At 42.1% G+C, this 14,092-nt stretch overlaps 1 protein-coding gene across 1 annotated transcript in view; it reads left to right on the top strand.

The window, feature by feature from the left end:
• Positions 1 to 14,092, top strand: part of LOC103108300 (liprin-alpha-2) — a 430,491-nt gene that overhangs the window by 281,982 nt on the left and 134,417 nt on the right. Inside the window, 1 exon segment of the mRNA XM_060191502.1 lies at positions 3,663 to 3,779. Coding sequence (XP_060047485.1) covers positions 3,663 to 3,779 — 117 coding nt within the window.

Here is a 14,092-nt window from a genome sequence, read left to right as displayed (position 1 = left end):
TGTGTGCTGAACCGAGTCACCACCTCCTGGCCCCCATCTTTTGTCATTTGACATTCTGTGAATCTTTCAGAAACACCTTCCACCTGTCAACTAGTGCCCTAAGAACTGGGGGAAAAGGATCAGAAGAAGTTTATAATCTCAGTCTCACAGTACCCAGATGGAAATGGAAAGGCAGAAAACTAAGAAATTGCTGTGATTAGACATGGAATTTTATATGATCTGAGGTACTAGAGAATGTTAAGCAAAAACATACTTTAGTCTTGTGGAAGAGACCCCTCACAGAAGGTCCAGAGCACATTCTAGAGTGAGTGACATAGAAACCAAGACCTAGGAGGTGACTAAGGATCAGTCAAGTAGTTCAGGCGGTGGCACAGCTGGTTAAACCCTCACATTGCAGTGTGCCAGGACTCGGGTTCAAAAGCTCCACAAGTGGTGAGGCAGGGCTGCAGGTGTCTCTCTTTCTCTCTACCTCTCTATCTCCACCTACCCTCTTTATTTTCAGCTGTATCTATCCAATAAATAAAGATAATTTTAAAAATTAAAAGAAAGATAGATATCAAGCACTGACGCTTTCTTCAGTGCTGTGGAGGCCTGGTGCAAAGCTGGGTTGTGGAGCCCACAAAACAGCGCACTATCCAAGTGAGCTGTTTTCCTAGCCTCTGACTAGACTTTTGCACAGGGCTCAGGACAGTGACCTCTCAGCCCTTTCCTGCAGCTGTGGAACAACTGAAGAAGCACCAGAGTTGACCCCAAGTGATTCCTGTCCTCCATCCTGCCATCCTGTTGAGTGGCCATACTGCTGATCCCTGAGAGACCCAGAGTTATGGTGATTGTCTCTCACATAGGCTGCTCTGCCAGCCCCTCCTCTAACTTCATCTCTCTCCTCTCAGACAGAGCCTGGAGACTGGTGGCCGGCAAATGTTTGCAGGGTTCCATTCTTCTTGCTCTGGGGAGCTTGCTCTCAAGTGTTCTGCTGCCTTCATTTCTCAATGTCCACCTTCCTACCCTTCCTCCCTTCCTTCCTTTCTTCCTCCTTCCCTCCCTTCTTTCCTTCCTTCCTTTTTTTTTCTTTATGGGGCGAATTAATGGTTTCCACTCAACAATAAAATACAGTAGCTGGTGCATGTGTAATATTTCTGAGTTTTCTGCATAACACTCAACCCCCCACTAGGTCCTCCTCTGCCATCATGTTCGAGGACCTTGACCCCGTCCCTAACTCCAGAGATTTTCACTTTGGTGCAATACAATAACTCCAGTCCAAGTTCTGCTTTGTAAACACAAAATCTAACCCTAACCCTAACCCTTCTGTTCTTACTTTTAAACTTCTGTCTGTGAGTGAGATCATCCCATATTTATCCTTCTCTTGCTGACTTATCTCACTTAACATGATTCCTTCAAGCTCCATCCAAGATGGGTGAAGAAGGTGACTTCACCATTTTTAACAGCTGAGTAGTATTCCATTGTGTGTATAGACGACAACTTAGCCACTCATCTGTTGTTGGACACCTGGGTTGCTTCCAGGTTTTGGCTATTACAGATTGTGCTGTTATGAACATAGGTACATAGATCTTTTTGGATAAGTATGTTTGGTCCCTTAGGCTATATCCCCAAGAGAGAAATTGCAAGGTCACAGGGTAGGTCCACTTATAGCCTTCTGATAGTCCTCCAGACTGCTCTCCACATCAGTTGGACCCATTGATATTCCCACCAGCAGAGCAAGAGGGTTCCTTTGTCCCTACAACCTCTCCAGCATTTGTTGCTACTACCTTTTCTGATGTATGACATTCTTACAGGAATGAAGTGGTGTCTCATTGTTGTCTTTACTTGCATTTCTCGGAATGTCCCATCTTTCTAAAGACCTTTCTGCTGCTTCAGCCTCAGGGATTTGTAATTGTCCTTTCCCCAACGATGCATGGAAGAGAGATTCAACCCACAGTGACAGTCACAAGAGAAAGCCTTTCTCCAGAGTGAAAGGAAGACTCAAGTTTGTTAACCCCTACAATAATAACATTTATAACAGCACAGGAGAGAGCATTAGTGGGCAAACACTGAACAGAGGAAAGTCATGGTAGACGTGTAAAGAATATAGAACTTTACTCTTCTATTATCCAGCTTCAAAAAGCTAATGTTTAAGCTTATTAAAAAATAAATTTAAATGTCAGTGGTTAAAAATCACATTTTTCTTAGAACTCACTGTCATGTGTGTACTTTAGGAAAAGCTTGAAGCTTCTAGGTTTTCTTCCCCCTTGACATTCCATATTGTATTTGGTGTTTTTCATTTGACTTTGGTATTTTGACATTTTGTTAAGGGCACTAATTTCATTTTCCCATAGATCCATCTAGTAAACCTTGATAGATAGTCTTCTTTAATCTAGCACTATGGCATACTTGAAATCTATCTGACTGAACAAACAGTTGGGAGGTCATGTGTAAGCTGAAAGTTTTAAATTTATAATGAAATACTTGTAGAATATCTGTGCTCGGGGCCAGTGGGATAGCTCCCTTGGATAACATGCTGCTTTGTCCTGTGCATGACCCAGGTTCGAGCCTAGAGGCCATGCTGAAAGAAGCTTTTGTGCTGTGGTTCCTTTTGACTCTCTATTGAAAAGAAACAAACACCCTGTCTTAAGCTCTCAGAAGATTAGATAATGAGAGAATATGCATAGTGTTGAAAAATGCCTTCTGAAATCTACCTTCACATATCTGCCAAGTCAAGAGAGAGAATCTGTAAAGAGTGTCTGGACAAGTGTAAGCTAAGCACCACTGGAGTGGTGGCTGAAGTGATTTAATTCCAAAGGCTCACACTAGTGCCCCAGGGTTGTAGCTCAGCCAGCACTCTCACTGGTTGCAAACAATCACACATGCTGCCTGTGCAGGGTGCTCAGAACCTTTGATGGCGTCAGCCTTCTTTCCACCTATTCACGGACACTTCTTTTAACCTTTAAAAATGCAGGACAATCCAAGATCGCCTCTTACTTCTAAACTGGTTTCCAGTAATGCCTGGGTCATGCCTTTGATTTGCAACTCGACATTTCCAAGTAGTGACTACTGTCTTAAGTATGCTATGCATACATACTGTTCAAAATGCTAGCTTCATTTTTCAAGTATTTTTTCATATTTATTTTTATTTATTTATTATTGGAGAAAGACAGAGGGAAATTGAGAGGGGATGGGAAAGACAGAGAAGGAGAAACAGAGAGATACCTAAGCCCTGCCTCACCACTTGTGTAGCTTCCCCCCTGCAGGTGGGGACCAGGGACTTGAACCTGAATCCTTGTGCACAAAGATGTGTATGCTTACCCAGGTGTGACACCACCTGGTCCCCTTAGGGGGAAAAAAAAAAAAAAAATATATATATATATATATATATATATATATATATATATATATATGTTTTACCAGAGTGCTGATCAGCTTTTGCTTACGATGGTGCTGGGGATTGAACATGGGACTTTTGGTGTGCCAGGCATGAAAACCCTTTTGTATAACCATTATGCTATTTCCCTAACCCTTAATTTTAAGCTACTTGGAAATACTAAGAGTAAGATCAATCTTCTGCTTCTTTGTTGTGCATCACTGAGTGTCCAGCCATATTTGAATGACTATTGTTTTTACTGTCATGCTCTAGTTTGTTGTAAAAGCAGAGTTCTTTTATTCTGTAGATCATTGCCTTGCGAGAACAAAATGTCCACATACAAAGGAAGATGACATCCAGTGAGGGCTCTACAGAGCCGGAACACCTTGAGACGGTGGAAACTGGCCAGAGAGTCCATGAAAAGGTAGGTGCACCTACTGGAGCTCTTGACAGCAAAGTGAAATAGGCATGCAATAAGCATTTATTTATTTATTATTGGGTAGAGATCGAGAAATCGAGAGACAGAGGGAGAAGAAAACCTTACCCTCCAGAAAGACAGGCTGGGGATATGGATCAACCTGCTAATGTCCATGTTCAGTGGGAAGCAATTACAGAAGCCAGACATTCCACCTTCTGAACCCCATAATAACCCTGGGTCCATACTCCCAGAGGGATAAAGAATAGGAAAGCTATCAGGGGAGAGGATGGGATATGGAGTTCTGGTAGCAGGAATTGTGTGGAGGTGTAACCCCTTATCCTATGTTTTTTGTAAGTGTTTCCTTTTTATAAATATAAACCAAAAAAAAAAAAAAGAACAAAATGACAAATTGGGAAGTGACTATGCAGTACAGAACAAGGCCTACAATTATGAGGCCCAGAATTTGATCCCTAGAACCACAAATGCCAATACTCTGGTTCTCTCTATCTCTCCCACTTGTTAAATAAATGAAGCTAAAAGAGAAAAGAAAAAACTTCAAAAGTCATACCTATATGGTATCCACAATCTTAATTATACATTTTATCCAGATATACTAGGAAAACATGGTTCCAGTCTAAGTCTAGATATTTATCTTATATAGTTCTTAGTTTGTTCATTTGTAAATAAATAAATAAAGTCATTGGACTTGATGATCTTTTAAAAAAAAAAGAAAAGAAAAGAAAAGAAAGAAAGAAAAAAGAAAACCTTACCCTTCCACCTGAATCTGAATATAGATGTAATGTATGGCATGTATACATCCTTATAAAAATTTTCAAATTGTTGACTTAATACTGCACTTACATTAAGAAAGTTTTCTGGGAAGTCTGGCAGTAGCGCAACAGGTTAAGCGCAGGTGGTACAAAGCACAAGAACCAGAGTAAGGATCCCAGTTCAAACCCCCGGCTCCCCACCTGCAGTGGAGTCGCTTCTTCACAAGTGGTGAAGCAGGTCTGCAGGTGTCTATCTTTCTCTCCCCCTCTCTGTCTTCCCCTCCCTTCTCCATTTCTCTTTCCTATCCAACAATGATGACAACAATAATAACTACAATAATAAAACAACAAGGGCAACTAAAGGGAATAAATAAATAAAAATCTTTAAAAAAAAGAAAGTTTTCTGTTTTTTTTGTGTTTTTTTTTTACACCCCATTGTTGTCCCTTGATGTTTCTTTTTTTTTTTTTCCTGTGTCTGTATGTGGCAAGGACATTTAAAACCTGCCCTCTGGGCACCTTTGGAGTGTACAGTGTATAGAATAACATCACTCAGTACAAGCCCCATGCTAGGCATGACATACCCAGAGACTATCTGTCTTTAAACATGCGGCTTCCAGATAAAGGCATAGCCCTGTTCTGGCAGCACAGACAGGGGCTGGGGTGGGGCCACCATAGAGAGAGAGCTGAGTGGATGTCGCCACCCCATGTACAAAGGTGGAAGCAGACATCAGCTGGTGGTTGGAGTTATGTGTGAAGAAATCAGTCATGGAACTAGAAATTGTGCCCAACTGTCTTGTAAGTCATGATTATCCCAAAAATACCAAGACAGACAAGCACAACAGAAATGGTGGGCCAGGGTAGTGCACTCCTTGGCCACATGTAAGAGCCAGGCTCAAGCTTGGCCCCCACTGCATGAAGGAAGCATGCTGTGGTCACTTCCACTTCATTCTGCCCCTCTGTTAGATGTCTGCATCTATAACAAGGAAAAGGGATTGGAAGAAATGAAGGCAGCTTATGGTGGCTCACCTCGCTGAGTGCGTATGTTACCATGCTTAAAAACCCAGGTTCAAGCCTCCTGTCCCCACCAGCAGGGGGAAGATTCACAAGCAGTGAAGCAAGGTTGTAGGTGTCTCTCTGTCACTCTCTCTTTCTCTCTCTCTCTATCTCCCCCCCTCAATTTATTTATGTCTCTAGTCAAAAACAGATTTTAAAAGAAAAATAATTTGGGTACCAGGCAGTAGGTTAAGCACACATAGTGCAAAGCACAAGGACCAGCATAAGGATCCAGGTTCGAGCCCACATGGCACTAAATGCAAGGACTGGCATGAGGATCCCTGTTTGAGCCCCTGGCTCCCCACCTGCAGGGGAGTCACTTTACAGGCAGTGAAGCAGGTCTGCAGGTGTCTGTCTTTCTCTTCCCCTCTCTGTTTCCCCCTCCTCTCTCTATTTCTCTCTGTCTCATCCAACAACAACAAAATGGAAAAAATTACCAACAAGAGCAGTGGATTCCTAACGTAGGCACCAAGCCCCAACGATATCCCTGGAGGCAAAAATACATACATACATACATACATATATACATACATACATACATACATACAGAAAGAAAGAAAGGAAGAAAGAAAGAAAAGAAAATTGAAAAAAAGAAAAATAATTTGAAGAAAATAATTAACAATGAACTATATTTAATTTTCAAAATTACCCCTATAAATTGATTATTTTAAAAATATTTATTTATTATTGGATAAAGAAAGAGAGAAATTGAGAGGGGAGTGGGAGATAGAGAGAGACAGAGAGACACCTGCAGCTCTGCTTCACCAATCACAAGCTTTCCCCCTGCAGGTGGAGACCAGGGCTTGAATTTGGATCCTTAGGCACTGTAATGTGTGCACTTAACCAGGTTCGCCCCTGTAAAACGCTTATGCAGAGCATACCAGTGCAATTTCAAAGTGTCATAATTGCAATACAAATATAACAGCTTGTCATCAAGGGTGATTTTTTTTCCCCACCAGAGTTGTTGCCAGGAACTTGGTGCCTACACCACAAATCCACCACTCCCACCAGCCATTTTTTTCCTGCTTTTTTTGTTTTCTTGCTTTTTGATAGAAACAGAGAAATTGAAAAGAGAGAGAGACAGAGAGACACCTGCAGCCCTGCTTTACTGCTCACAAAGCTTTCCCCCTGCAGGTGGGGATGGGGGGCTTGAACCCGGGTCCTTGTGCTTGATAATGTGCGCGCTCTACCAAGTACCCTGCTTCTTGGCCCCATGCTGGCCTTGATTTCAGAGATATATTCAGATGAATCAAAGCATTGATTTGGGAAGTGCCCACATACTGAGACTTCTTGTAGTATATATAGATTGGCCACAGTATCAGTGTATACATTTCAAAGTATTTTTTGTTTGTTAGTTTGTTTGTTTTTTATTTTATTTGAGGAGGCACAGAACTAATGTTAGATTCCCTGGGCATGCCAGAAGGTGACTTGTAAGCCCTAGTCACAGGATTGACCTTTATTTAGGGCGGTAAAGAGATGTAAATTACAGGGTCAGAGGAGGAGATTAACCACCACGAGATGTTTCATGGCAGTGCTTGAGAACATTGTTGACAAAATAGTAGATAAAAATGGCTTCCTCAAAGCACACTCTAACACCAGCCATATTACTCACAAACAAGTTATGTAATTATTATCGACATTTAGAAACAAAAAAAGAAGTTAAAAATTAACTTAAGCCAAGTTTAAGCATGTCTGTGTCATACATCTAATCAGTTGACTGTTCCCCAACCTGAATATTCATCATCTAATGCAGCATTTACAAGTAATTTATTTTACCTTATTGAAGTTCAGAGTTAATTTGATTGGGGGAAGGTAGAGTTGAATTCAGTATTTGTTCCTGTTACTTTCTGGGCAGTTAATATTTCTTTTTTAATAAAAAAAAAAAAGTAGACTGTAAAGTAGACTGTAACACCAACTATAATTCAGATTATTTTTTCAGCTGCATATCTTTGCCAAGTGACGTGAATTAATGGGCTGCTGGCAACAGTAGTGGAGACTGGGAAGATAGATCCTTTCCATAAAGCCACCAAGAAACTCCTATGAGAAATAAACACGCCCAAATTAATATTGCAACGTCTGGCAAATATATAGCGCTATAAAAATGATATTAGAGTTTGAAGATGTGATCAGAGAATGTTCTGGGGAAGGGCTCACGGGGTAGCTTCAAGAGTTCAGATGATGTGGAGTGAGCAGACCTGGGTTGCTATCCCTTTGATCTGAGTGGCTCTCTGTGTGAACTATGTTGTCAGAAGGTCAGAGTTACATCCTAAGCATCAGTTCCAGGAATAAAATACACAACTAACTTACAACTTTGCCGTGAGGAATAGAAACACTCCCTATGACTGTGTATCTGGCCTTTAATATTTACTACTGCCTGGCCCAGTGACCATTCATTGTTTCAATAAGTATTTTATGACTACATTATAAAGTGGTATTGTGAAGGAAGTTTTTTTTTAATATTTTATTTGTTCATTTCTGATAGAGACAGAGAGAAATTGAGATGAGGAGAGGAAGACTGAATGTGGGTTGGAGAGTCAGAAGGGAGATACCTGCAGCATTACATGGCCTCAGGAATATCGTCTAATTCTGAATGGTCAACATATAAGAACAAACTAGACACATGAAGTCAGAGGGAATAAGCAAATGCATATCACAGGGAGTGGTTGTACCCAATAGATAAAAGAAAGTTAGGTAAGGTGTACCCAGCTTAGTGAACAACTTACCATGCGTGGGAACCAGGGTTTGAGACCCCAGCCCCCACCTATAAGAGTGGACACTTCATAAGCAGTGAAATAGGTTTGCAGGTGTCTCTATCTCTCACTCTCCCTGTGTCTCCCCACCTCTCTCAACTTCTTTCTGTGCTATCAAATGAAATATTAATAATAAAAAAAGCATTCAGTAGCAATGGATTCATCATGCAGACACCAAACCCCAGCAATCACCTCGGTGGCAGCAAAAAAAAAAAAAAAAAGTTGGTGGCACACCTGGTTGAGCACACATAATGCACAAGGACCCAGGTTCAAGCCCCCAGTCCCCACCTGCAGGGGAAAAACTTCAGGAGCGGTGAAGCAGGGCTGCAGGTATCTCTCTGTCTCTCTCCCTCTCTATCTCTCCCTCCCTCTCTATCTCTCCCTTCCCTCACAACTTCTGGGTGTATCTATCCAATAAATTGAGATTAAAAAAAAATAATGATCACTAAAACCAGAGGGGAGGACTAGTGAGGGGAAGGTTGCAGCTGGGGCCTGGCCTAATGCAGGGAGTTGACCATGTGGGACAGCTGGAGAGTTGTGGGAGCCCATCAAGCACTGAGGGGAGGAAGAGCTTCTAGGCACATTTTTCAGAAGGGTGGGAAGGCAAGTGATTGGGGTCTCATTCCTGCCACCAGAGTTCTGAATCCCAAGTCCCTCCTTTGCAAACCACTGCGGTTCTCCCAAGGTTGCAGACATGTGTTAACTGTCATCTCTACAACTATCTGTCTACATTTGTACATATTTACTCCCCTTTACTTCCAGGTCCAGTCCTCTCTTCCCCTCCAAGCCACACATAACCCTATTACTACATACAAATATCTCTCCCCGTTTCCTTATCTCTCTGTGGGTCCTGATGGATCTGGAGTTCAGAGCTCTGTTATCCTCTTCCTCCCACTGGGAGTGTGGATCAAGGTTGTTTGGGGGATGTGAGTGTTTATATAGATATTTCATCTTGGGAGTCAAGACAGAGTGGAGAGCAGGGAACAAGGGTGCCCTCATTGACGTTCCCCTAGACTGTCCCAAACAGCTGCCTCTTGTCTCCATCCAACAGGAAGTCCTGGAAATGTTGGCTTGGTATGTTTTTGTCCTGACTGGGGCTTCCCCATCCCATGGATTTCAAAATGTAAAACATGTGCACAGATTCTGCTGTCTGTACAGAGGGCTAAAAGGGCAAACGACAGTGTGAGACTAGCGGGAGTCTTAAACAGAATAACAAGTTTTGGTCTGGTGTTCTCTACCCATAATTCACTAGTCTGGTGTTCTCCGCACATCATTTTCTTTCTCTGTCTCCTTTGCCAGATTCCGTGTGTCTTCCTGATGTCTGCGTATTAGATCCTGACAGTTTTCAACCATCTTCTCACTGAGTTCCCTTCGCAAATCACCATTTAAAAAAGTTTTTGGTATATTTATTTATTGGTTATAGACAGTCAGAAATTGAGAGGGGAGGGAGAGAGACAGAGAGACAGAGAGACATCTGCAGCCCTGCTTCACCACTCCTGACACTTCCCTCCTACAGTGGGGACCAAGAGCTTGAACAATGTAAGTGTGTGCTCAACCTGGTGCGCCAGCGTCCGGCCCCCTGCTCCGTGTCTTTGCTACTGAAAGTAGAATGAAACTATCCAGCATTTGCCCATGAAATGCTGAGAAATCTGGATGTAGCTATGCTTGTAACGGCTTGATATTATCAATAGTATAACAAGCTACTAGTAACTGTTTCTTACTGTCACTGATTCCTATTTCCTCTAGAAAAATAATAAGACATAAATAAAGGTCAATGAAAGAAAAAAATCTAGGGGGCCAGCTGGGCAGTAGCGCAGTGAGTTAAGTGCACACGGCACGAAGCACAATGACCCTCACAAGAAACCCAGTTCAAGACCCTAGCTCTCCACCTGCAGGGAGGTCGCTTCACAAGCTGTGAAGCAGGGTTGCAGGTGTCTATCTTTCTCTCCCTCACTCAGTCTTCCCCATCTCTCTCAATTTCGTTCTGTCCTACCCAATAAAATGAAAAATATGGCCACAGGAGCTGTGGATTAGTTGTGCCAGCACTGAGCCCCAGCGATAACCCTGGAAGGAAACAAACAAACATAACAAGAACCTGATGAACAGCTATGTTGACTTGTGTCAGTAATGCTGTGCTACATGTCCAGAACGTCTGAAAACAGAGCTTAACATTTTTTATTGACGGCAACATATATAGTTACTACGTGAGATGACTACCTAGGTTTATTGGTAATAAACATGCAGATCAAACCTTTGTGTCATGCACTGTAAGTTTGCACAGTGCCATATGACAGTTATATCTCAGTAAGTCTGAGGAATGTCATCAGCTGCTAAGCATGATAGCTTGTCCTAGGGAAAGAAAAATCCAATCAAATAGCCTCCCTGCCATATGTGGTGTCTGCCCTGCTTAGAAAAGGTGGAGTTAGCTCCTAAATTCTCTGGAATATCAGATGAGTAATAGCTATGGAAGGGGGAAAATTAATTATTAAACTATATTAGTATATATAAATTTAAGTGCCCGCTGCTCTCTGATTTAATAGGCATTCATCTGCTCATGGAAAACAAGTGTGAAAGTTGTTCATTATTATGTTCAATCAGTTACAGTTTTTGGCAGAGTGGAAGAGCAATGGACAGTTAGTAACACGTGCTTGGAACAAACTAGAACAATTACAGCATCGTAATAAGTGGTAAGGAAGTGGCAGATTGATCCTGCAGTTTCTTAAACCAAGTTGGTGGTTTTTTTTTTTACTAGTTATTTTAAAAAATTTTTTATTTATAAAAAGGAAACACAAAAACCATAGGATAATAGGGGTACAGCTTCGCACAGTTCCCACCACCAGACCTCCGTACACCAACCCCTCCCCTGATAGCTTTCCTATTTTTTAACCCTCTGGGAGTATGGACCCAAGATCATTGTGGGATGCAGAAGGTGGAAGGTCTGGCTTCTGTAATTGCTTCCCCTTTGAACTTGGGCATTGACAGGTCGATCCATACTCCCATCCTGTCTGTCTCTTTCCCTAGTGTGGAAGGGCTCTGGGGAAGCAGAGCTCCAAGGCACATTGGTGGGGTTGTCTGTCCAGGGAAGTCTGGTTGCATCTTGCTAGATTTGGAACCTGGTGGCTGAAAAGAGCATTAATATACAAATTTACTAGTTATTTAACAATGATTAACAAGATTAGAAGATAGCTGGGGTACAATTACACACAGTTCCCACCACCAGAGTTCCCTGTCCCAGCTGTTCCATTGGAAGTTTCCCTATTCTTTATCCCTCTAAGGGTATAGACCAAAATTCTTTATGGGTACAGAAGACGGGAGTTCTGGCTTTTGTAATTTCTTCTCTGCTGGACATGGGTATTGGCAGGTGGATCCACACCTGTTTCTCTCTTTCCCTAGTGGGGTAGGGCTCTGGGGAGGTGAGGTTCCAGGGTACACTGGTGAGGTCATCTGCCCAGGGAAGTCAGGATAGCGTCAAGGTAGCATCTGCAACTTGGTGGCTGAAAGATATAAAGCAGAACAAATTGTTTACTAAACAGGAACCCAAAGGTAGGATTAGAGAAGATGAGAATAGGGGTCTTCATATTGGAAAAAGCTAGGAAGTCTATTTTAGGTATGTCCTGTGTGACCCATGACATTAGTGATTTTTGCCTGAGTCCAATAGCTAACATGCGGATGGGCTAAAACTCTTGTCTGAGAAGATACCAGGGTTGGGAATAGGGCTAGAAAGCTGGATCAGGGCAGAGTAGCTCCCAGTACTAGGACTAGAAATACTCATAGCTGGTCATGAAATGAAACCAGGAATTAAACATGCTACTTCTTTTCTTTTTGTCAAAGACTTATGTAAGGTGTCTTCTGTAAGTGCTTATATAAGTATACATTTCTATAGTGATGACACTGATGGTAGTATTGACAATGAGATCAATGACTAATTTACTGATGTTGTAACCAGGAGGCTGAAGAGAGGTACTATGTCCTGCTCACTTGTGTGCCTGGGCCCACGCACATTACTTTGATTAACATTCACAACTGTCTGTTCACATAAACTCACAGCATGCTGTAATATCAAACCACACTTTTTCTCCCTTGGTCTATCTACAGTTGTGGGCACCTGGGTATGGGTACAACCTTCTGTCTCCCCAACCCTAGCATAGGTGTCTGCAAGGCACTTTGATATTTTACTTCTGCAGTTCATTCCTTTCCTCTACCTGCCGGGAGCCAGCCCCGGCGAAAATAATTAAGAGTCCCTGAAGGAAAGGAGGAGTCAGCGAGATGAATGAAATGAGAGACTTGTCAGCTGCTTCAGGTGCAGGAGAGAGGCGTCTCTGTCTTCTGTCTGCAGAGGTTTATTATTTAAACACTTTTTGCCCAGATATAGTTGATATTATGTAAGATTATTTTCCTTAACATCAAGGATACACATGACATCATGTATAATTGTTTTAATTAACATCAGGAATAATCTTAAACAACATTATTATAATTATAGGTACGTTTTTCTTAGATAGTTCCCTAGGGATAGGGATAGGTGTGGGACATCCTGATCTCCCCTTGAAAGTTTCTTGGGTATGGGGTAGCCTAAATCTACCCTTGAAAGTTTCCTGGGTCTGGGGTAGTCTAAATCTACCCTTAAAAGTTTTCTTGGTTGGGAGTAGTCTAGATTTTCCCTTGAAATGACATCTGTGTTTTGACCATCTCCCTGTTCTGACCTTCTGTATGAATAAACATTTTCCTCTGAAGCTAAATCTAATAGCTTTTCTTCGTAACCCATTCTTGGATGGGTCTAACTAGATCATAGTAGGCTGTCCACCTAAAGAAATCTGCTGTAAAATAAAAACACGCTAAGGGGGCTCTCTTATGGTTAACCTTTACATAAGTAAAAGTTCACTAACTTTTAGCTATATGAAAGTTTACTAACTTCTACCCATATATCCTAACAGTAACTATTTAACTACACAACCTTTATACTCATCATGGATGCCTATAAGTAGAAGCAGGGGATTTGTGGGTGAGGGTAAACAATAGAGCCTTTTATAACTAGATGAAGACCACAGTCTGTCACTCACACTATAAGCCACCTGTAATTCTGGCTTTTGGTCTGAATCCAGTTGATTGAGAAGCTGTAGTGGTGATAAGTAGCTCCTTTTCTGAAAGCCTTTCAATGGGTACAGCAGCTTCTGCTCTTAGTCTTGTCACACTCACTGCATAATTGCATTCACTGTGTACTTTCCCTGGGGTCCCTTTCTATTGTCCCCAGGTAATATTTGTGTGTTTGCAATATAGCCAATAAGTCTTCAAATTATCAGTGTAATTAAAAAACAAATAACTTTGGTTAGTCAAGAACTTCCCACTCTGCAGTAGGTTCCAGTCTGTTCAGACTTTGGCAACAGACATGATATGTCCGTCACCTCCGCCATTATACAAAAAGGATGAATAGTTTCAGTTCAGTCCTGGCTTGCTCAGACTTTGTCTGACAGCAGCTGTGACGTCACCTCCACCATCTACCCTCTCTTTCTTCCCTTCCTTTCTGCCTCTCCCAGATATATTAGCATATTATTTAGAAACACAGTGGACAGGTGGTTGAGTGCACAAGGACCTGGGTTCAAACCCTTGGTCCCCACCTGCAGGGGGGAAAGCTTCACGAGTGGTAAGACAGGGCTACAGGTGTCACTGTCTCTCTCCCTCTCTATCTCCCCTTCCTTCTCAGTTTCTCTCTGTCCAATAAAATAAGGGAGATAGGGAGTCGGGCGGT

This window comes from Erinaceus europaeus, chromosome 5 (genome assembly GCF_950295315.1).
Source record: "Erinaceus europaeus chromosome 5, mEriEur2.1, whole genome shotgun sequence".
NCBI lineage: Eukaryota > Metazoa > Chordata > Mammalia > Eulipotyphla > Erinaceidae > Erinaceus > Erinaceus europaeus.
This window is presented reverse-complemented; position numbering and strand designations above follow the sequence as displayed.